Raw genomic sequence first — 25,361 nt, forward strand, 5'->3', positions numbered from 1 at the left:
CTCATTCCTCCCACTGGACAGCTCAGACACTCAGAGAAAGCTGTCCTTGTCTTTTCTTTGCTCTCTCTCTCATGGATTGTGAGCTTATGCCACAGATGGGTACTTTGATTCTTTACACATTTCATTTCAACTACACGTTCACACTCATATTGGATGCATGAATGTAGTTTGAGTGTTTCTTCCGGTGCAGGGATACTTAGTGGAGGCTTTGCTGCTGTGTTGTACTGCTGGTTTTGTTGTCTGATGGGACATCTGGTGGTGCCTTGCTGGTAATGCAGTTGTGCAGTCTGCATGTTTTCCCGCTCAAAGTGACCTAGTTGCAGTGACTGTGGAGGGCTGGCTGCTCATTTTATGTGTGGGAGAAAATGTGCAACCAACAAGTATGTCTCAGATGAATGCAGGCACCTTATTTTAAAATGTTTTGATTGTTCCTTTCCAACTCTCTTCCTATTGTCTCTATATTTCACTGGACTGCTTGTTTTTAAGATAAACCTGTTAGTGCATAAAAAATGTAAAATTCGAGATTTTATTTATTATCATTTTCTTCTGTACTTGCATGCAAAATGCTGCTCCTCCTAGCCCATAGCAGTGTTAACACAATACAAATATATATACATACATATATACATACAGATTAAGCATGGAGCAATAAAGTGCATTTGTTTCTAAGAAGTCTGCTTTTAAAAATCCATGTTTCAGACTTAAAGGTGCATGGTTCAGATTAAAATGTCCACATTTCGTTTTAAAAAGTGCATGTTTCTGATTAAAATGCGCATGTTTAGGTTTTAAAAGTACAAATTTCTTTATTAAAAGTCTATATTTCAAATTTAAAAGTGTGTATTTTAGATAAAAAGTGCATGCTTCAGATTAAAAAATGTCTCAGATTAAAAAATGCATGTTTCAATCTATTTATCAGTTTCAAAAGTGCATGTTTCAGATTAAACACTACATGTTTTGCTTAAAAAAGGCAAGTTTCAATCCATGTTTCAGATTAAATAGTCCATGTTGCACTTTAATAAAGTCCATGTTTCAGTTAAATAAGAGGCAGGTTTCAGATTAAATTGTGAGTGTGCTGATTAAAAAGTTTCTGTTTAAAAAGCCTGTTTCAGATTTTTAAAGTGCATGTTTCAGATGATAAGGTCTTTCAAATCAAAAAGTGCATGTTTCAGATCAAAGAGTGCATGCATGAAAAGTCTGTTTCAAATGTAAAAGTTTGTTTCGGATTTTAAAAAGTGCATGTTCTATATCAAAAAGTCTTTCAGACGTGCACGTTTCAGATTGTTTCTGTTTTATATTTCTGTTTAAAAAGTCCATGTTTCAATCCATGTAACAACTTTAAAAGTGCATGTTTCAGACTAGAGTCCATGTTTCACATTTAAAAGTCTTTTTCAGATTTAAAAAGTCCATGTTTCAATCCATGTAACAACTTTAAAAGTGCATGTTTCAGACTAGAGTCCATGTTTCACATTTAAAAGTCTTTTTCAGATTTAAAACGTGCATGTTTCAGGTATTCAAATGCAAAAAGTTCACTTTTTTTGAGCATGTCAGTGAGTATGAACACTACAAACAAAATGTTAATTAGTTTCAGTTTATTCTCAGTTGTCACTGCATAAACAGCAGAACCAAACATGCAGCTCAGTTCAGTCGTGTATGATGTGTAACTGCAAACATCTCCTTATCTACTTCAACTACCCAGTGTATTCTTTATAAGTTAGAAATCTGCACAAGTCCGACTGTAAATAATCAACATGACTTCACAAAGCCCATGCTGAAGGCGGGATGCTGCAACCCGCCCACATGCAGTTCAGTGTTCATTGGGGTGCTTTCATGCGCTGCGCAGTAACTGCGCAGCTGCATCGCAGATCCTGAAAGCTACGCTTAGTGCTTTGAACAGCGCAAAACTGAAGAACTTGATGTTAAGATCAGTTTTCATTTAACCTATTTCTTGCACACAAGCAGAGTATTTTGAGAGGAAACAAAACATCCACATCTGCGCTGCAGCAAGGCTGCCTGGCTGTTTTCTGTTTGGATTTTTGGAGACTACGGCCGCCCTTTTCGGGTCAAATCCAGATGTTTTGGTTTTGGAGGGATGCAACAGCCGAAAGGACCAAGTGATGTGAAGAAGTTGTTCAGCCACGAGGTCTCCGATTACAATCGCGCCCATTACTGACCAGCGCTTTAACGAGACAGCCGATGATAGGATCATATTCAGGTGCTTTTACGCGCAGGTGCTGCACGCCGTGGTGGACAAACAGAAAGCGTAACGGGGGTTTGGTCGCACGGAGGAGAGGATGGTGGCAGACATGGGGAGCTGCAGAGCCGGTTGTCACCTGGAGGACGGGTAAGACTTTTTACTGTTGAGAAAACCGACAAATGCAGACCTCCGGATTTAGATTTGTGATTTTTTGTTTGGACAACGCGATGCCTTCAGTGGATGCAGCGCTAAAATCCCTCGCGTCAACACAGGAAGTGGTGCCCGTCTTTTGTTACTGTCTGTTATTATGAACTCATCTGGTTTTGTGCATTTTAAGGAAAACAACCGTATCTACAGCCTTCGATTCTTTGTTATAAATGCTTGGAACTGACCGCAGATGCAAAGACAAAGTAGGAAGAGAGTCGTGATCTCTTTGTTGGTCTCTGCGTGCTGCTGTGTTACATTGTGATGACTCACTGACAACAGTGTAGCATCACGCTGTTTGGAGACACGGTTGTAAGCGAGCAGCGTGTTTATGATGAAAATATAAAGCAATTATCTGACATTATTCTATGATAATGCACCAGATGTAAAGTGTGGACTACAAACAAGCACTTAAACATAACTTCCTGGCTGTTTGTGGTCTTTGATGGTGGTTGATGATTCTACTGAACACGTGCAATGTGACACTGTTTTTTTTTTACCCATGTAAAATAGTTACTTTCTCACATTAAAAACGGAGGATTATCTGATTATTGCCTCCATCTTTGTTGTCCTGTCAACCACAGACAGGTGAGGCGATACTGATGACTCATTGTCCTCATTGAAAACACATCCGTGTTGTTGTGGGTATCATTCACCTGCTGATGCGGAAAGTACCTGAATGAGAATTAATAATACGGGGGGTGGGGGACAATATATTTTATAAACTATCTCCATATGTTCAGGTGGGAACGCATGATATGTTCTAGTAAACACATTGCAATTATTTTGACAAATATTGGTATATGATTCACAATTAGTGGGAATTTTGCATCGCAATTTTCATTTTCACCGGAAAAAAACTATTTATATCAGGAAGATGTGACATTTGTCATCCGTGTTTTCTTACATCTGGAGGACAAGATTTGTAGGACAGGACATCTTTGCAGAACAGCTACAGTACTTCATAATAATGCTGTTTTGTCACGCATTTTCTTTTGTCTAAAAATGGCAACTTCTGCAGATGTGGTTGTTGCGATTTTGATAATATTTTTACTTTTACTTAATTTTACTTTTATTTGCTCAGCCCTGTTTTTAAGCTATGCAGTGATATAGGATATATAACTCAAAATAAAAAATAACAGTGTAAAATACCAAGTTGTGCAAGTATTAAATAGGTGTATACAGTATGATCTTATAGAATAAGATGCATTGCTGTACATTAAACTACCCATCAGTGTAGTTAAAATGAGCTCAACCTGAAGCAGCTACAGCAGGAAAATGCAACGTACACATTAATAGAGCAGTAATATTAGTACAAAAACATGATATATAGTAGTAAAACAGTGACAGTGACAGAACTTTTACTCCCACCCTCAGTTAGCACCATAGACATATTATACACAACGCCACATTGAATGAAAGCTTTGGCTTGTTGCTGCGATACATCAACATCTTCACCATGATCTAAAACAAAAAGTTTTTTTTTCTAACTTACTCTATGTAGATTATGAGTGCTTCAATAAAAAAAGACTAATTGAAATCAGTTAAGAAATTAATGTCATAGTGACAGAAACCTGCAGCTCCCATGTTTATACGTATTAATTCACAGGTCAGTCTTGCCTGGAACAATATGGTGGCAGAGTTCACGTGCGATCCAAAGACCAATGTGGCGTGAGTCTTTCCCGAAGTTTAAGGAGTAGTTATTGGGCAATATGGACAAAATAAAATATCACAATATTTTTACCGTGGTACCTATGACTATGTAGGTAAAGGCAAATAATTGAACAGCTAGAACAGTCTAAGTTTAGAAAATTACATCACTCTACTGTAATGAAGCAGGAAAAGACAACACTTAAGCCATGTCATGATATCCTTAAGTCTAAGATGATATCTAGTCTTATATTAAAATGTCAATATGATATTTATATATTGCCCAGTTCCAGTTGTAACATATGCAGAATGTGGCTTTGCTTTGTATTGCTGAAATAAGCAGGGACATCTCTGACAAAGGTGTCATCTGGATAGCAGGGTATGTTGCTCCAAAACCTCTATCCTTTCAGCATTAATGATACCTTTTGCACTTCTCAATACATCACAGATGCCGACATTTGAACTCTGTGCTGGTAGCATCTATGATTTCCAAAAACTCTGCACACTTATCCACTTTCTGTCAGTCGATCTGGGTAAAGGCAGATTATAGAACAGCGAGCACAGTCAGATAAGTTTAGAAAATTACATCACATTAATGTAATTAAGCCTTTAAAACCAGGAAAAGACAACACTGATTCCATATCTTGATAGAACGATAACCAAAATGCCAAACAATATCCAGTATCGTATCACAGTATTGATAAAATATCCATATATTTCCCAGCCGTACTACTACAATATATAAAAATGTTAAGTGAAATTAGAATTAAATGTTCATGAGGGACATATAAGCAGTTTAATAAAAGGAAACTTCATATCATAAGTAGTAGCAGGACAATATCTGCATTTTTTTATGTTTATGACCCACTATAAACATCACAGTGAAAGCGGTGAGGTGTAATAAAAGTAGCAAAAGTCAACAGTTTTTATTGTATTCATGTGTAATAGATGAGGGCAGACTGACAGTTGTTTATCTACACACAGATGTCCTCTGTCTCCATTGTGTTTATAGGAAGTTGTAGGAAGCATGTAAATGTTGTGGCCTTTATCTTTCAGCCAGACACTGACCAACACCCTCATAGAGATGTTTCTTATCATATTTTGTAGTCGGAAGATAGAAACAAGTGAGAAAAAGCAGAGAAAGTCTGACAACTCAGACTGCAGGGAGTTTTTATTTATTGTCTGCAAACATTTGAGCAATGAAAAAGCTCAAAGGAAGAGATTATTACCATGGCAACTAATGAGGTTCGGTGTTGTTGTAGTGTGACTGGCTGGCAGAAGTCGTGAACAGGGTTGACCTTGAAGAGAAGAAAACAGTGTTTCCTGGGCAGATGTTTGAGAACAAAGGAAACCACTGTGCCTTTATCAGGATTAACAGGCGGCAAAATAAAAGACCACACTTTGGTCAGGCTTAGTGTTTCAATTTCCTGATGCATCATTTTGCTTTTGATCGCCCTGTTGTGCATTTTAAAGACAAGACGTGGGGCAGGATTTGACCTACTTTTTTGATGAGTGCGTGTGCTGAACTCGTTCTTCTCCGTGACGGAACTCAGGCGTGTTGCTTCTTGTTGAAGCGCAGACTGCATCAACAGGTTGCTCCAGTCAGACACAACAACATACACAGTATTTCTTAAAGGCAAAATCTGTGTCAAAATATAATTTTAAATTCAATATTGTCATACAGCTGAGGAGTCCTGGCCTACAAACCATGCTTTACAGACTCAAAGACATCTCTGTTTGGGACCGATTGCCACAACAATCACACTGTAATCAATTAATATGTTTTTCAATGAAATTGAGGTAATGATGTAAGAATTATCATTACTGTTAATATCACAAATCATATTGAAATTACAGTATCACTCATCATAATTCCATTAAGCTATTTTTTTCAAATATTCCTAATGTCTGCTGTGCAGAGCTGAGCAATGTGATTGAAATTAATGTTATTAAGAAGAATTTCTTTATGGTATTGATATATGATGTACTATGGGAGATGTATACAAAAAAAAGAAGAACTTTTGCACACTACAGGTCAACAGGTGTGTAGAAGAGGACCATAGGTCGACAATGCATGCTGTCATCTTTACTTGCATGTAGGTTTTAATAGGTTGCTTAACCCACATCAACCAATCAGGTGACACTACAGACTAACATCACTCATTGTCCAAATTCACTCGACGGCTGTTTTCCTCTGATTTCATGCTCAGGGAGGGAAGCTCAAATCTTTTTATCAAATGGATAATCTTGTATCGCTGTGTTTGAGGTTGTAAGTCATTTTAAGTGTAGGGAATATGACAAATTATTACCATGTCACTGACTGCTGCTGATCAGCAACTGAAACCCATTAGGTATCACTAGACAACAGCTAACATTATTGTTTGATAGTGTTACACGAAATGAAACACAGCAGGATGAGATTATCCTTTTGCATTTGACCTTCTTGCTTTGAGTGTGACATCAGAGGAAAAGGCCACCATGAGAATGTGGTGAGTTGAAACCATAGATATTTTATGAGGAACTAGATAGTGAATGCAAAGATGGCAGAGGCCAAACAAATTTTCTAGCTTCTGGGTTTACTTCCTGGTAACACGGCTCACTGAATATGCAAAGTAGTGTTCCCCCCTTTACACTGTGGTGATGTCACAGATTTTGAAATGGCCTTTTTTGGGCTCGAGGAAAGTTTAGTTAATATAAAACCTCTCTCTGACCTTGTTTGCAGTTTGAGGTGCCCTGTCAACAGTTTTATAGACTTCTCTTTTATAATGTTGGCCTCTGGGCGGAAAATCTTTTTGGGCTGGCGGAGATGTTTTTATCAATATGTCAGATATAGCTCAGAATGCGCAAAGTCATAATAAAGAAAAGCTACCATATGAAGATAAACATTTAAAATATGTGATTCAAATCTGGATCTTAACAATAATGTTTCATAGTGTATGCAAAATAGTCAAAACGATGATCAGTGCAGTGACGTCTGTTCTACTATGATGACTTACGTGCTTTCAAAAACAAATCAGTTTTGAATATTTACAATTTGCTTGGAATAAATAGTTTAAACACCAGAGTTAACTTTAGTTATGAAAGCATAAAAAAAGTGTGAATTGGACCAGTTTTGTTTATTGCCAAAAGTACAAAGCCAGTATGTTTCCATGTCTTATTTCCTGTACCATCAGCACAAAATGGGTCAGAGCAGGAGTTTGGGTGGGAAGGTGAAGCTATCGTTGGACAGGATGGGTTGTGTCAAACGTGTGAGAAAGTGAGATGCAGGAAGCTTGTACACATTTCCTGTTTTTCTGATTCACTCAACTATGTGTGTTCCTGTTTGAAAGCAGAAGTGGTGCTCTACAAGAGCCTGCAGCTGCACAATTTTAAGAGCCTCCATCACTTCCAACCTTTAAATTCCTCCATAATTGTCTTCACACATCCCAGAGGTCCGTCACGTGACTCCTGGTGAATTCTGTGTAAAGTTATCTTAATGTTGTCTCCTCTGCCTTACAGAGATGGAGATATCCCCGCGCCTGAAAACAAAGGTAAACCTGTTTTCACTGCTTCTCTCCTGTTCACTGCCGGCTTCTCTCTCTCCTTTTACTTTCTCGCTGAGCACATGGTGGCCTCCGTGTGTGTGTGTTGTTTTTATACACTGATTGTGCAATGAGCCTCCTTCTGCTTTTTGTAAAATCTGTGCATCCCCGTCTATTACTTGTCACTAATTTAGTTTTCTTTATGCCCTCCCTCCTTTCTCTCTTGTCACTGCTTGAACTTCCTGATTTCCATGTAATTTGCCCTAAATATTTATGCACAGTCAAACCATCACTTGTGTCTCCAGTTTTGCATCAGCTCCTTTTCATACCGCACACCAGTACACAAAATTCTAGTTATTTTTTATTGCTAATATTTGCCTTTTTCTTTATGAGTTACTAGATTTTTTACCTCCTAAGCTAGAAAAAATATTGAAGTTAAATGGCAAAAAGACACTCTGTAGTTGTCTCCATAATATTACATATGTATATGCAACAGATGATTAAGAATGCAGTCATTTGACATTTTCTCCCCTGATACTGATAATAATAAATCAGCTCAAGGTTCTGCCAATAATCCAATATATATTTTTCCCCACATTTACAATAAAACAACTTGTGTTGAACTCATTGGGATCACTTTTATGCAAGCTAAAATGTGATGGGATATTCCTGTGGTGCAAAGAACTACTGATTACGACAAAACGTAATTTGCAAATATACTTTTCAAACTATATTCAATTGAATACAGTACAAAGACGTTTAGTGTTCAAACTGTTAGGCTTTTTTGTAAATATACATTGATGCAACACGTTATAAAAAAGATGGGAGAGGAGCATATTTACCACTGTGTTACATCACTTTTGTCTTAACAACACATAGTAAACATTTGGGAACTGAGGACACTAATTGATGAAGTTTTTAATGTGAAGTTCTTTCCCATTCTTCCTTATTATAAGACATGAGCTGCTCAACATTTCGGAACCTCGTTCATTGTATTTTGTGCTTCACAATGTTTTAACAAGTGCAGAATGTGTCTTCGCTTCATCTTGCTCTGAAAAAGACGTCAGCTCGGGGCCCTCACAGATGTGACAGTAACCCACGATGCCATGGGCGCCAACCATCCCATCGCAGATGTTGCATTGTGAACTTTGTGCCGTAACAATCTGGACAGTCCGTTTCCTCTTTAGCTCAGACATGACGTCTGTGATTTCCATAAACAGTCTGAAATGTTGACTTGTCAGACTACAGCACACTCTTCCACTGTCTGTCAGTCCATCTCAGATGAGCTCAGATGACTTTCACTTTGTATTGAACACTAAATACCTTGTCTTTGTACGGTATGCAATTCAGTATAGGTCGAAAGGAATTTTGCAAATCATTCTGTTTTTCTGTTTAATTGGGGTTATAAAATACAGTTAAATATCTTATATGTTTATTTATTTATTTTTGCTAGGAAGAAAGGAAAAAAGCAAATATAGGAAACCCAAAGACAAACAAACAAAAAGAAAAAGAAATGTCACAAATATCATTGCAAATAACATCAGTTCAATTACTATTTGTGGGTTTATCTTATTGCAATAGTATATAAAACACTGCAATATGACATAAATATATTCACCTTTCCTCTCAGTGAAGTTATTTTTTTTTTCTAACTGTAAGATCTTCATCACATCTAGTGGTCTGGTGGATTTTTCTTTTTCCAATTTAATACGATCAGTCTTTGCACTAATGATGTCACAAAGTGTATCATGTATTGGTTGTTTGACAGCTCTATCACAGCTGCTGTCACTCTAAACACTAACAGAATTGGATCTGGTTTGAGTTTTCTTCTGTGAAATCTTGGTTTGGAAGACTTAAGTCCAATAATTCATGATGCTTGTCCACAACCGGACACGAGATGGACTTACTGTAGGAGACGGTCTCAGTTTTGATAGGTGTGGTCCCACTGTGAAACCAGGTGGCTCTTTAGGAAAGGATGGGAAAGCTCTTGTTTTTCACAACACTGCCATCTTGCACATTTGAAAAAAATCTGTATGAGATATGTAGTTATTTGATGTAGGGTTGCATGATGTGTCTGTGTGTTACCTACAGTAGATGGCGGTCAGCACACCCCCAGTATGGAGAAGCAGAGAGGAGTACCAGGACAGGGGCTGAGAAATGTACTGCTTTGGACAGGGTCAGCATTAAAATGTATTTTAATCACTATAAAAAAGGACCACCTGAAAAAAATCAACATCAGCTTAAGTGAAATCTGTTTTTAGATTTTCACTCCTCAACCTTGCTCCATAGGTGAAATCAGTAATTTTTACCTCACAGAACACGAGAGTTGCAGCTCTAGCACAATAACACAAACAAACTAATTGTTCAAGGCAGCAGCAGACCAGCAAGTCCTGTGTTCTGCTGAGGTAAAATGACTTATTTTCGCCTATGGAATTTGGTTAATATGGAGAGGGTGATATTTAACTCATATTACAGCAGTTTCCCATCAGAAAAGGCTGTCTGATGGCTAAGTAAAGCAATGAAAATATTCTAAATATAGTGTACACTGAAACTGGTATTGATTGTTAGGCGGACCTTTTTTAAGTAGCCGAAAGACCTTTTGCTGCTGACTTTGTTTGTAGCAGTTCATTACTTAGCTGTTGTGCTGGTACTCCTCTCTTCTCTGCTTGTCCAGACTGGTGGCATCTTCTGATGGTACTGTGCTGACTGTGGACAAGTACCTCATACAACTCCACGTCAAATTATCTGAAATATCCCTTAAATAAATATTATACATAGCAGAAACAGTGCATTTTAAGAATCACTGCTGTACACCACACATCAACCCTTTTTTGGTTGATGCATGTTGTTTTTACACCAGCAGATGGCAGCCAGCACCCGTGAAACCATCCATATCTTTGAGGCAGTAAACAAACATGTGTGTGCGCTTGTGTTTGCATGTGCGTGTGTGTATCTGTGCGGGTGTTTGCTCTCCACCTTGTTTGTCAGTCTGATGAAGGGAGGCGGCCGTGCCAGAGTGAAGAGGGATGCCTGCTGGCTCAGATGAGGCTGCAGCAGCAGTAGCAGAGAAGGATATCGGCCATAGGAGGCATATGAGGACAAGGAGAGAGAAATGGAGGAGAGAGGGTACAGAGAGAGGTGAAGCAGACAGATCAAGCGGAGTGGAGGGGAGAGATTGATGAGGGAGGTGCCACGAGTGGAGCGGCGATGGCAGCATCTGCTTGTTAGTCTAAGATAAAACTCTGTGGGCCAGGGAGGATGGGCTCCATCCATTAGACGCCCAGGCACTCAGCCAGATGGCCCGGTCCACGGACATTCACTGCTGCTGGGAAGAGAGGAGAAAGCAGCTCCTCTGGACCCATCTGTATAAATGTGCCAGGATGTTAATGCATGGCACTTATCACAAGTTTCTTCACAGGGTGCCACAGTTCAGCTGCTGAGGAATGATGGATATGTAAAAGCTGGTGGTGTACTGTAAGTCAGACATTCAGAGGGCTTTTTGATGACTAATATGGATGAAGAGTGTTTTAAAAGACATGCACAGAGCACACAAACATAAAAGCAAAGTAAAAGTAGAGGTCTCTCCCTGGGGCTGCACCTGATAAAGAAAGAGCCCCTGTGACAAAAGGTAAAACTGCTTTTTCTGAAACTAGGTCCATCTATTATTACTTTCCCTATGTATGGAAAGTTTTAAGCAGTGTAAGTGTGGACATGAGTTCAGCACAGAGCATGTGGCTGCACCTGAGGTTTTGTCTGCATTAAATAGGCTGTGGTGCCTCAGAGAGCAAAGACGCAGACGCTGAATGTTTTCTACACATATGCTCTTCCCCCTACACAGTAACGTTCATCAAAAGTACCCAATGTTAGTTACTGGGGCTGTCACGATACCAAATTTTCACTACACAATTTAACACAATGAAATGAACATTTAAAAAAAGCTACCTGTAACATTCATCTCTAACTTTGTTTATTTTACTTTTCATTTCTAATGAACTCAAAATATGAGTATAGTGAACTTGAGAGAGAGATGCTTGATTATCTACATAGTTTTTCTCAGTTATCTCAAATCTTGAAACTCGTGTAGCTTCTCTTATGTGTGTGTAATATAATTAACAATGGAGTGAAAAAAAATTGAATTTCCCCCGTAGGGGATTGATAAAGTCAGTCTTTTTCTTCAAGTGTTATAAAATAAACAAAGTAGTGTCAGTGATAATAAGAGTTGCTTCAGTTTTGGTAGCTTACAAGCAAGGTTTCAAATCCAAGATGTATATTCGCTTAAAAATAAAATAAAGGCATTTTTGCTAGAATGAACATCACCAGCTACCTCTTGGCCACCGCTGAAACGTATTTAGACCCTGTCTCGCACGTTGACATCAACTGACCAAGATGCCTTCAGAAAACAAAACAAGATATAAAATAACATATAAATGTATTAAATAAATATTTAATATATACATGAATACATATACATGAATCTTACACCAACTCTGCACAAATACAAGTAGTCCGGGAACGAGACAAATCTGACGATCGCACGTTTTCATTTCCTCTGGTAGATATCAGAAATGCACATTTGTGAATTACAGTAGTCTTTCAATGCCAAATAAAAACCAAAATATTCTGTTCTTGTATATGGCTTAACAACTAATAATGCAAAAGGCGTTATCATAGTAGTGTTTCCTGCTGTGAGTGTTTTGCATTGAGCACATCAATGCTAAACTAATTCTTAGAAATGTCTGTTCATTTCATGTTGTGGTGTGTCATTTGAAGACAAAATTGAGAGGATGTAAAACATTGTTTTGAATGTGGCGTTGCAAGAAAATCTCTTGCAAGACATTTGTGGAGTTTGAGGTTTTGTGTGTGAGTTTTTGTATTTGTGTTTAGAGTTTTAAGATGAGCCACACTTTCAGAAAAAACATGTGCAAGCAAATGAGACAAACCACATTCACGTGACATTTAATATTTAATTCTTTAAATATCATGGTTATCATCAACACAGGTATACTGTGACAGCTCCAGATAAACTTTATTATTGGGTGCCGTTTGTTTCTGTTTTTACTGTAGAGTTACGGTTCCCTGCTCAGGTGAAATTAGCATGTAACATTCACATACATGAGCTTTACTCTTCCTGACACGTTGTGGTCATGGACACGATGGACTGCCATGTAATATATTAACCATGGCATCATCAACCCAAGAATGGGTTGATCAAACCTTTTAAAGTGCTGAAGTTCCCGTAGAGATAGCTGTGATGACATGGTTAATAACTATTAATAATGGTGCAGTAATAGTAATGAGTAGTAAGATGGAAATTTCACATTTTGACATTATTGCATCAGTTTTTTTAAAGGTCAAACAGCACTAACCTCAAACTCATGACTAATGTGTTACAGATAATCTGACAGAAAGTGACAGCAGTGGTTCAGGTAAGCACAAACGTCCAAAATAGTTGAACTCATTTGTTCTTTCCAAATAACTCATTTGAAAACTTAGTCATGTCGTTTGTTCTGACATTTAATTCCCTTTTTTTTTTTTTTAAATATCCAAAGTCTTTTTTTGTGACATGAATCCCTTTTACTCATCGTTAATGGAAATTCTGTGTCTCATGTCTCTTAATGTATTGGTTCATCGAATAGAGAACACGGGAACATCCACTGAGGACAGCTCAGAGGAAGAAGAGGAAGATGAAGATTCTGGTGAGGGACAGACATTGAACTGCTCCATCACAGCTCGTATCTTTAAAGTAATAATTCAACATTTTGTGAAATTTGCATTTATAAAGTTAGGGTTAAAGTCTTAAAGTTCTCTTGAAATGGCAAGCAAAGTGCTCAGCGTGTCTTGTAAAAACAGGCAGCTAGTGATGGACTTGTGGATATAGATTGGTGATTATAGTGGTCAGTAGCGCTGAATGTGTGTGTGAATGCCCCCCCCACCATGCAGCTAAAGTGGTCCGTGGATGTAGAAAAGCGAACAGTCCTATAAACTCAGTCTTCCCGGGTTGGGAGCTTCCAGTGCACATGGGACCAAAGCAGCCTCCGAGATTAACAGAGTGTAATTTGACGGCAGGGAATATGCTGCAGTACTGAGGTGGTTTTCCTGCTAACACTCCCTGGCTGAGTCACTGCTAACTAACAGCCAGTAGCGGTTAGCTGAATTACTGTAGCAACAACAACAAATCTATCTTTCCATCAGGACACTCGATGAATGACCTCGGTGCTCTATTCCCTGTCAGTCTTGGAGGCTGCGTTTGTCCGTTTGACCGTTCACGTTCACTGGGAGACTGCTGAGCCCCATTCTGTTGCCCGCTAATGGCAACAGTTAGCTTCTTCAGCAACAAGTAAGCTGCAAAAAACAAAGTGTAAAAACTAAATGTTGTGGTTTTACAGTACGAGTTTTTGTCTCGTGGAGTCTGGTTGTCACACAGAGGTTGCCAGGCAACCAATAGATGCTACAAGACTAAATGGGATATAAAGCATTAATTAGTGAGGTTTAAAGGTGTTGGTAGACTAGCTGTTTCCAGTCTGCTAAGCTAAGCTAACTGGCTGCAGTTGGTACCTACTTATTTACCAAACAGACATGAGAGTGGTTTTGGTCTTCTCATCCAACTCAGCAAGAAAGCAAATAAGCGTATAATAATTTCTCTGTTTCTCACCATCCCTTATTTCTCGTATTTTTACTTTAACCAGAGGGCTGTGCTGAGAAGGATGGAAGAGACGAAGGTAAGGGAAAAGTATTTAACGAGAATAAATAATGAGTGGTGTTAGGACGGTTTAACCAAGTATATCTCTTTCATGTTCTTTGCAGACAATGAAGATGCCGAGGCAGAGGAGTTTAAAAATGGTACGAGACTGAAACAACATTGTGTCTACAACATATCAACACCTGCCTGAGCAACTGGTCTGCTTATTAAAACTGACTTGTTTGTTGTTTACTCTCAGGCTGCCATGTCAGCTTGTTGACATAGTTGCCATGGCTTTAGTGGTGGCTCGGTGGACTATAGCCACAACCACATCTTAATGGCAGCTATAATACATAATCATGCCACGAAATATTGGACTCTGCTGGCTGTTTGGGAACACAGAACTAGATTTGACATGTAACTGAGCTCCACCCTCACTCACAAGCAAAAAAATACCCCACAGTCAGAAAAGTTTGTCTAGGCTGTCTGTCAGAAGCTTAACGCAGGATACTGTCCTCTGATATATAATTTTCATGTAATAATATTAGACTTGAATTATTCACCCTCTAGAGTCAGTTCCTGGACCTAAAGCAGATGTGTCAAATGGCAAAGGTAAGCAGATGATAACTGATGTTACAACATAACAAATGTCCTGGAGGCTGTGTCATGTGTCTTGTAAATAACATCCTGCTTTTTTTCCCCATCCTGATAGATGAGAGGCAGTTATTATGCTGTGAAAAATGCAAAGCCATCCAGCAGGTGAGCCCAGAAACCATCTGACAAAATATGGTGATTTTAAAGGAGCAGTGTGTGAGATATGGGCAGAATTTCAGTTTAAAACGTTAAGAAAATGAGCTGATATTAACAACAAAATGTAAAGAATAACAAGTTAGCATGCTAACCAGCTAGCCTCAGTCGGTCCCTTCTAGTAATTCCCTATAGTTTCAGGTGGCAGATGTGTGCCAGCTGTGAGTTTGCTATGTGGCTTTCATAGTTTAATGATTAAAGAAAATAAACTTGCATAATGACAAGAAAGGAAATACACTTGCACCTGTTGTCAGCAGTAAACCTTCTGAATTTCTCTCTTTTACCAAACTAAGACGAGGTAAATTGCCTTAACTCATCATAAAACACACTTCAAATTTGACAGAAACAAAATGAAACTCTCCAAAAACTTAGGGGTTTGTTTCTCCAGTGTTCAAAAATCACCAACTCTGGTTTGGTTGAATGTAAATCAGTAATCTGCAGCATTAAACGTGAAAATATTCTGGCTCCCCACTGCCACTCTGGTGCCCGACCTCCCTCTTGCTCCTGGTCTGCCGTGCCTCAGTCTTCCCTGGAGTCAGAGTCCCAGTCGGAGCTGCTGTTAATTGCCTTGGCACAGTATTCTCTGTTGTTGAACTGGCCTCCTTCGGTCTCATAGGCTGTGTTCAGTCCTGGTTATATCACAGCTGGAGAGTATTTCTTTACTGAAAGAAGAGTAAAGAATGACACTCAAGGCTTTTCTCAATGGAAAAGATTTTTTCGTTCATCTCCTGACTAGCTTTGGCAAGAGTTTGATCTGATTGGCCCGTGTTAGATGTGATAGACAGATGGTTCATCCAGTCACCTGTGAAATGCTTTTTGAAAGTGCCGGCCCTTTTCCAAACAATTTCTAAGGACAGCTTCCTAGATGGTTCAATGTAACAAACCAGCTGGTGTGTCAGGTTAGTGATATGCTGCCTATTTGTTTGGAGTGACTTCCAACGGGTGCCCATGTCTTACACATTTCTCCTTTAAATGATTGATGATATGAATGATGATGAATGATAATGGAGAGGACTTTGTTAATATGATGTTATGGTTGTTTGTTTGACAGAGCCATGGCAATGAGCTCGTTACCCCCAGGAGGATCTCTAAGGGACGATTTCAGTGAGTGTGACCGGCTGTGAACATTTATATTGAGACTGCATGTACATTGTCATTGACTCAGTGTGTGTGTGTGTGTGTGTGTGTGTGTGTGTGTGTGTGTGTGTGTGTGTGTGTGTGTGTTTTAGGGTGCAGCTTGAAGGAGAGGGCACATACGAGTGTTCGGTCACCGGCCTGGTGTTTGAAACATCGGAGCGGGTTCTCTTGCGGTACTCGGTCTTGTCCTGGTCCAAGTTTGGCTCGTTCCTCCGGGACTCCTGGAAATTTGCTGGACCCATCTTTAATGTGGACACGGTCCATAAGGATGCGTCTGTCCTCAAGTCCATCCAGTTCCCTCACTCCGTCTGCCTTGCTGGTGAGAATCAGGGCTGTCTCACTCCTGCCCATCTTCTACGTGCAATACATAATTTATAATTATGATCACGGTGACTCCATAAGGCAACGCTATGAACATCAAATATGTCCAACAAAGATTGTGCCTGGAGGTTGTTTTGAACTTAGTTGATGTCTATGAAATTAAGTATTAATTAAGATTATGAACCAGTTTAAGGCTTTTACACGAAATACTTAATTTTAGTGAGTATCGTAATCTTTTATTTGCCATTTAAAGCTGCTGTAGGTGATACATTAAACCTTCGCTTGGCCCGTTATCTTCACACAGATCCAGACAATGAGATGACGTTCAGCGTCCTACATATCAAGGACAACCGTCCGCTCATCGAGCCAACAGTGGACCATTCAGGGAGCCACGTTAAGTGGAATGTGTCATCTCTGTCACCCGTGGGTCCCATCATTCAGATGAGCCAGTCTGTAGAGCACCACGGGGTGGCCCTGGTCTACAAGCAGCTGGGCAGCGACAACAACAACTACAGCTTCCATGTCTACCTGGCGACCAACAGTCATTCTGACATCAAGGTGAGAGTCGGTTAATGCTCTGTGCGCCTTATTGTCACAAAATCATCCCAAGTATGGAAGTGGATTAATTTCTTTCTGAAAAATGTAATTTCAAGTGGTCTGTACAATAGAGTTTGAGTTTTGAAGTACATTAGTCTAATGCTGTCTAGACTATTATTTGTCTTTATTAAATGGGATTAAATACTTGATTCTGATTGGTCAATTACAGCATTTTAAGATCAGGTATGAACAAGTGAGTTTTGCTATGGACTCAGTTCTGATCATAGACTCTGGAGGAGCAATTAAAACATTTTTAAATTAAAAAAATCATTCTTAAATAAATATTTTGTGTCAAATTATTGTTTTAAGTAAGTAGCTGTGTAATAAGCAGGATAATTTACAGTTAGTGAGTTGTTATTGTGAAATTAGCTCCATCAGAGTGATTCAGCACCGCTCTGCATCATGTTGGGGTCTTGCATCACCGTGTTGAGGTTTATTTAACAATAACGACCTGCTCACTGTACATTACTTTTACTTACACTTTTGAAACTGATAAAAACATGACGGATTCTGTTTAGTTATATTTAAAGGGATAGTTAGGATTTTTTTGACTGTCCCAGTTCAGATGTTTTGAAGTAGGGTTGCATGAGGTACTTGACCGTAGTCATTGTTTTCAACACAGTAGACGGTGGTCGGCACATTGCCTAATAAAGGCCCACCTAAAACGATCAGTATCACTTTAAGTTTACAATATGCGTAGAATATTCACCGGAAAGGGAAAGCGCGTTATGTCTGCCAAATATCGTTTTCTCCAAAGCAACTAGACCCCATTGGCAGAAACTGATCTGATCCATCTAAACTTTTTTATAGATGGGCCTTTATTTAGGTAGCTAAAGTATGTTTTGTTGCTGACCCTGTCCACAATAATACATTACTGGGCTTCCTACATGAGGACTCCTGCTGCTGCTGCTTCTTCTTCAAACTGGGGACACGCTAGTTGTCATCTACTGCAGGCAGTACGCTGACTATAGAGAAGTACCTCTTACTACCCCACCTCAAAAATTCCAAACTAGCTCTTTAATCTGTACATTTGACATGTCCGGCAATTTGACATGTCAGTATCATGGCTGAAAAAAAGAACCTAAAAGTTGAGTCTACCATCTGCCGACTCAGGACATGGTAACATTTCAGTATCTGTTCCTGTTCGGTGATGAAGTACTGCAGGTAAATTACTGCATGCAAACCACATAAGACTGTGGTCTGAATGCCTGAATACACACATTTATTAAAGCTTACGTGTCTAATTCCCAGCTTCTTAGGACCATTTAATGACCAGTTTCATGCATATAGAAAATGAGACCAAATAATATTCCAAAAGGATTATATTATGATTATCTTTGACAGATATATTCAGTTACAATGTGTCACAATTTTAATAGGAATGGTAATTTTTGCATTTCATTTTCAATGAAAAAAAATAAAAAATAATGATTATGCAGCTCCTGAGATTTGGTCATTGGCTTTTTGTGATGTCTATAATATTTCGATTAATTGCTCAGTCCTAATAGAAATAAAACCTTTAATAATCCACTTTTAAGATAATTCGAATTAGCCAAAGTCTCAGTGACTGTTCACTTCAAAGCTCATGTTCTGTTTTAATTAAGGATTTTTTCCCTTGACGTATAAGTAAAAAACCAAACCAAAACAAAAAACCCTTCCCTCCATGAACAGCACAAAGAAATATTCCATTCATGAGACCATCACCTGAGTCTTTTTAAATTTTTTAATCATGACTTTCAATCACGTCAGCTACTTACTTGATAAAACTCCAAAAAAAATCCAGCTCCTACTGAATGAAAGTCCAACAAAATACCTATGTAACCTATGAATGAAGTGCGTGTGAAAAATAAGAGCCAAAATGTAACTTTCACTTCTAGTTCATGTTTGTAACTGCATTGGCTTTGATGCCGTAAGACTTTCTAGAATAAATTCCAGGTTTGTGTAATACACTGGCAGAGATCTCACAGAAAGTTGTTGTAGCCACAATGCAAAAATATTCTGAAATACTACTACACCCATTCTTGAGAACTGGGACAAATGGTATCCTACCAAGTAATACTTCAAACGTGATTAATACCAATACTCTAATTCCATTTTTCTGGGTGAGATTTTTTTATAAGCATTTGTATGTATGATAGGTGTGTGTGTGTGTGTGTGTGTGTGTGTGAGAAAAAAAAAAAAAAAAAAAAAAAAAAAAATATATATATATATATATATATATATATAATATATATATATATATAAAAAATATGGAAATATGGACAGATATATGGCTGTATATGGATAATTGTGCAGAATAATTGTACACATGTTGTAAATACATACATAGTGTGTGGCATTAGATCAAGAAAAACAATATAAATAATACTTTATTAATGAATAATTGCACAGGATGAATCACAGTGTGAAGATTTTTTTGCACAGAATATAAATTGCACAGTGAAAAAATAATTACACAGAATACTGCACAGGATAATTGCACACATGGGATGTGAGGAATTAAAAATATGCATATATGAAATATATAAGGGTATATCATATAATATATACATGTAGTATATAATAATATGCATATTTAATGTGTAGCAATAGCACCTTGAAAAAATTCAAAACCTTCAAAATCTAAAGCAGACAATACCTGCTGATAACAATGTGCGCAAGGTAAAAATGTGCTATTATAATCATCTTTGTTTTAAAACAGTTTTTTTATGAAAATGTTTAATGTTGTCTCCAGATTTCTGCCAACTTCATCAGATTTTTACAAAAACATGTCTCGCTTCCTGGTTTAAAAAAAGTGCGAATACCATTCAAGCACTGGTAAACTCTATTCGTCAACAAATTTATAAAATAAAATTGCAACGGATGTGACTCAACCATAACATGTCGACTCAGTAACCCTTCTAAATCAAAGTTAATAAATAAATAAATACATAAGATGTCATCTCTGTCAAATCCATCAACTACATTTTTTTTTTAATCACTTGGTTTAATATCAAAGAGTTTAATCTTTTAAAACCTATTTTCCCAGCATAACTGAAGAGCAAAAATGAAATCCTCCTCAAAATAGTCCCAATTCTCAAGAATGAGTGATTATTGACCTTCTCAGACACTCTCTGATATATGTTTTAGTAAATTGGTGCTGTGGGGCAGTAAATGTGTATTTTTAGACTAGCCTTCAGGGTAAATTAAAAATGTCACTGGTACGTTTGGGAATGGTATTGAAGCCTTTGCTGTGTGTTTTACTGTAAGTGTAACACGTAATTCTAACATCTTTATGACCTGCTGAGTCATTTTCTAGCACTGCTGAGGTCATGCAGGAAGGGTGTTTGTGGTTGTGTGAGGTTGTGTGTGTTTGAGTGGATGCAACGGCTGAATAGTCACGCTACACTATTTATTGTGACCTGGAAAAATGTAGTAATTCACTGTAGTTTTTCCATCTGACCATCTATTTTTTCCATCACTTTGTGTATCAATCACTGATGAGGGCTGAAGTCTTGAGTGGTGGAGACGCCTTCATTTTTTTCCACTTCCGACTGTGGAAAATGTGTTTTATTGAATGTTAATCACCGTTCAGCCTGCTCATCATCTGTCGCATCATCTTGTCTTCCTTCTGTCCATTTGTAAACTAGGATATAGCCAAACAGGTGCGAGGCTACAAGCATCGTTACATCAAGATAGACAAGCCTCCCACGTGTAAACTGGATGAGGGGACGTATCGCCTCATGAGTGAGCCAGAGGGAGACATCAAACCTCAGGTGTGTCTCTTTGCATTATGCGTGTGTGAAATCATTTGTATTGCAACCTACAGTTTGCACTAAAAACACTAGGGACACTAGTCAACTAAAGAAGATCTCGGTCAACTGAAATTCAACCTCCTTTTCAACTAATTTATTGGTTGATGACTCGGTTTGAGTCAATTTCCTGGTCGTAGCCAGTATACAGACCTACACTGGTTTGGCAGGTAGGAACTGATTAGAGGGACACGAAGAAGCAACTTAAATACCACACATGTAAATATGTAATTAGAATTATAGTTAAAGTGTTGATGATAATGATAATCATAATAAAATGGTTATTAACTTAATTCTGCAAGTCCATAATAATGTTGTGGATTTAATCCTGCTGAAATATATATTGTACACAGTGAACTGCACAGCTTAACAAGCAACATAAAATTAGCACAGTTACAAATAACCCCAAAAAGTACTGTGTATAGTAACCATGGTTACACCAGCAGTGGGAAAAAGCAAAAACAATTTGTTACATTTAGAAAGTGATGAACACTGATGAAAATAAAATGTTTTTAAAGTCATCGTAGGAACTGTAAAGGCATTACTCGTATTACTACTCAGTATCGGCAAGAACCCAAATGTAAGTACTTGTACTTGTACTCGGTCTAAAGAAAATTGGTATCCGTGCATCCTTAACTCTCTGCAGCACATGTAGCAGAGTTGCATCACAGCCGAATAGACGGTGGTGAAGAGCTAAATCTCTAGCATTTCGGTGGATGGAATCCTGTCATTTCTTGTCAAATATTAACATATCTTTTATTGTGAAACGGTTTTAGGAATGTTTCGTGGTAAAATTAAAATACATCAGTTCTGCAAACGTCCCTCCCACCCTATAATGGATTAAGAAGTCCTTTTCTCGTCATGAAAGTAACACCAGCATTTGTCCGACCAGTGACAATTTGGAACATATTGACCAACCGATTGACCAACCAACCTGAGGTCGTCAACCCTAGAAAACATTTAAAAATTGACAGTAGTTTTTTATGTTGTGTCTACATTATCATCATCATGTTTGCATTTGTTATGCACTGACCACACAATTAAATTAAATTATTTTAAACTGTATTTATGTGTCTCTATGCAGGATTTGAAATTCACTCTTGCGGTGACGAAGATGAAAGGCTACTTTGAGGCTTTCTTCGAGCAGCCTCCTCCCTTTAAATTGTCTCTCATAGAGATAAACACTGACGAGACTGTGTGGTCGGCCACCATCAGAGAAGGTACCACTGCATTCAGTCGCACTGAAATAAATATCAGGCTTTGGTTGTTTGAAAAGTTAAAGTTTTTTTCAAGCATTTTTTTTTCGGTTTATTGGACAGCTGACAGTAGCCAAAAACATGGATCGGTCTATCTGCGAATTAACCAAGAAAGTGTTTACCGGGTGTTTGTGTGTCATTTGGTTTCTACTCCAGAGTGGTGATGACTCTCTTATTTTTCTATTTTTTTTAGGTGACTGTGTGGATAACACAGAAAAGAAGCCAAGGAAAAGGACGAACAGTAAGCTCCTTGTTTTTTCTTGTTTTTAATCAGGTTTTTCCATCACAACAACAAACTAAAAACTTCTTCAGGCTGACGCACATCATATCTGTGTGTCTAATAGGCAGACAGAGGAGCAGCAGCCCCTCAGAAGAAGAAACAGCCTGTAAAAGACCTCGGTGGCAGGACGAGCCAGGTAACTTTCCACCATCCTTTACAGCAGTGTTGCCCAACCCTGGTCCTCAGGGACCCCTGAATTCAAAGGATCAGGTTGTTATCAGGCCTCTGCAGAGGCTTGATGATGAGCATGCAGGACAGGGGTCCCTGAGGACCAGGGTTGGGAAACACTGCTTTACAGGCTATACTGATTTGATTTCCCAACCGAGACAAAAGAAACCAGCCCACACCTGAACTATTTCCAGATGCTCCTGTCTGTCTACTGAAATGAAGTACCTCTGTGCGTTTTCCAGATGGAGTTAACGCAGTGATGACTCAGAGCCGGGACATGTCAGAGAAGCAGCTACTGCAGGTGGCCAAGCGGCTCGGGAAGGAGTGGAAGCAGGTGGCCATCTATCTAGACTTGAACTCCAGGGAGCTGGATGACATCCAAGCAGCAGAGAAAGATGTGACCATGCAGAAGCTGAAGATGCTGGTGGAGTGGAAGAGCAGAAGGCGGCCGGGAGAAGCCACAGCGCACCACCTGTGGAAAAGTGTGGAGGAGCTGGACGTCTTGCCAAATGAGGTCCATGAGACACTAAAAGGTAATAAACTGCGGACACACATATAAACACCAACTGATCCATGTGATACCATAAACACCAACCTCACCCATGAGGTTGCTGAAATGTGCACTGCAAAACCACGCCCATCCAGGTGAAATTAGGGTAAAAACAAAATACCCCCCCCCCCGGTCCATGCCCTTTTTGCCCTATGCAATATTAGTTGAGCAAGCTTAGTTCCTGTTGGAACATCTGTCAACCTCTTTGGTCTTTCTTGTTTCCTGTACTTACTCCCCCTGTACATATGCTATGTACCATTGAAGATGGTTAATGGTGGTGGTTGTTGATGGTTGTTAGCTAATGTAGCAAAACACTAGCTAACTAGCTAGCTAATAATTGATGCCGATTAGGAAGGTAGTTCCTAGCATTTTTAACATTAACTGTCCGCTGTAACTAGCTGGCTAACAATTGATGTACATTGGCTAGCTAGTTAGCCCGCTAGCCTTTTTCTAACAAGTAAGATGTTACTTTGTATCTAACAGAAGCCTGTTAACAACCTATATTTGAATCGGGTGTGGTGGAGCAGGGAAACGTCTAAAACATGCAGGGCACTGGGCCCTAAGGACCAGCACTGGGAAGCACTGGTGTAGGTTATCTAGCTAATTATCTAACATTTTGCTGACATTAGCTAACTTAAGATGTGACTATACTGTACGTCACTTACACATGTCCCCCAGCAACATCTTTTAACCAAAAAAAAAAAACTTGTCCCAGATCAGGTCTAGTTCATTTGTGATAGGTAGTTGTAGTTTTTTTTTTTTTTTTTCAGAATTTTCAATGTTTGTATTTTTATAAACTAAGTATTAGTTATTGGTTTGATCAGAATAAAAATCAATAGATTGGTCAAATCAGCATATGCACACAATAGGCTGACAAATTATGTTTTGTTTTTGTTTTGTCTCTTTTCAGAAATGATGGACAATCGATCAGCTAAATGAGAGAGACTGGACTGAAACTGACTGTTGGATATCTGTTGCTCCATCACTGATCTCAGGAACACAAAACAAAGCAGAGCTGACCTGTGGACCAAACTCTTCTGTCACTTTGAAGACATAAAATTGAACTGTTTTTGAGACTGTTTTTGTAATGCCGCATTTCATGAAAAGAGCCGCTGTTGTTACTTTACTTCCCTAATTTTGTTAAAATGTTGTCATTTCATTCTGTAATTAATACAGAATTGACGAGCCATGAGTAAAGCTTCCGTAGCGTAGCCAGAAATCGATGCACATCGTTATCAGGTCCAGAAATGACCAGTCGAGGTGTAGAGGTCATTGTGATATTTAGTAGCTAATTATGTAGCCAGTAACACATGTAAATGTCAGTGCTGCAGTGTTGAAACTGCAAAAAAGAGGAAAGATTCAACCTTTGTGTCTTGTTTCACTTTTTCACTAAATGTTATGTTTGTTGGACTTTTTAAAAAATAATTAGGCATTACATCACATGCACATGTCTGTGACTGTGCAAAGAATTACAGACTGAACTGTTTTTATTTTCTGTACATATCTTTTTTTTTTTTTTTTTTTTTTTTTTTTACATTTGATCTATTTTTTTTTACATCTTTTTGGCTGTTTGTGTTTTTTGTTTTCATTACTCTTGAAACTGTAAAACTAAGTTAGTAGCATAATTATGTTTTATTTTGTTTAACTTGAATAACAAATCCATTCCTGCCCTCCTGTGACTGGAACATACATCATGTGTTAAATTAGTCAGTTTGTTTATGTTTTAATGGTTTCCAGTTACACTCTTTGCAGAAATCTCAACACATTTGGAAAAAGCTGCAGAAATGGCACGTGGAAAGTCAAATCCTTTAGGGTCTTCCATGTTGCTATATGCAGCAGTGTTTACATTCATGAGAACAGGATCACTTCTGTAAAACAATTTACCACCAACAATCCAGTCCGTCCTTTTTGCACTTGTGCCTATCATACCTGAGTCCCTTTGAATTGTGGAATATTTGTGTTTTTCAAGATGACTTTTTGGGCATTTTTTTTTTGCCTGTTTTTGATAGTTTGATAGCTGAGAGGGAGACGGGAAATCTGGTAGAGAGAGGAGGGTATGACTTATAACAAAGGTCCCCAGCTGGAAATAAACCGGCAATGTTGCAGCCTGTAGCATGTAGCATGCACAGTAACTAATAGGCTCTCCAAGGTGCTCCATGGAATATAAAAAAAAATAACTGAATAAAAGATGACATGGTCTACTGAA

The 25,361-nt window shown here is 38.5% G+C and overlaps 1 protein-coding gene across 1 annotated transcript; it reads left to right on the top strand.

The window, feature by feature from the left end:
- The first annotated feature begins 1,847 nt into the window (after positions 1-1,847).
- LOC146328787 (uncharacterized) lies at positions 1,848-25,361 on the top strand. Its single transcript, XM_084717797.1, has 17 exons — positions 1,848-2,341; positions 7,547-7,578; positions 12,963-12,995; positions 13,206-13,265; positions 14,256-14,288; positions 14,374-14,409; positions 14,819-14,860; positions 14,961-15,007; positions 16,107-16,159; positions 16,285-16,511; positions 16,818-17,071; positions 20,740-20,865; positions 21,986-22,121; positions 22,351-22,398; positions 22,502-22,573; positions 22,848-23,138; positions 24,066-25,361. Exons 1-17 carry the CDS (start codon positions 2,292-2,294, stop codon positions 24,092-24,094), a joined length of 1,569 nt encoding a protein of 522 aa, XP_084573923.1. The 5' UTR covers positions 1,848-2,291; the 3' UTR covers positions 24,095-25,361.

The sequence above is a fragment of the Lutjanus erythropterus genome, chromosome 4, assembly GCF_056507025.1.
Source record: "Lutjanus erythropterus isolate fLutEry1 chromosome 4, fLutEry1.hap2, whole genome shotgun sequence".
NCBI classification, from domain to species: Eukaryota; Metazoa; Chordata; class Actinopteri; order Lutjaniformes; family Lutjanidae; genus Lutjanus; species Lutjanus erythropterus.

Bases quoted from the DNA above. Each gene is read 5' to 3' on its own strand.
- LOC146328787 (XM_084717797.1), top strand. From the start codon at position 2,292: ATGGTGGCAGACATGGGGAGCTGCAGAGCCGGTTGTCACCTGGAGGAC. The intron at 14,289-14,373 runs GTAAGGGAAAAG...TGTTCTTTGCAG, and splicing joins GAAGGATGGAAGAGACGAAG to ACAATGAAGATGCCGAGGCA. The intron at 23,139-24,065 runs GTAATAAACTGC...GTCTCTTTTCAG, and splicing joins GGTCCATGAGACACTAAAAG to AAATGATGGACAATCGATCA.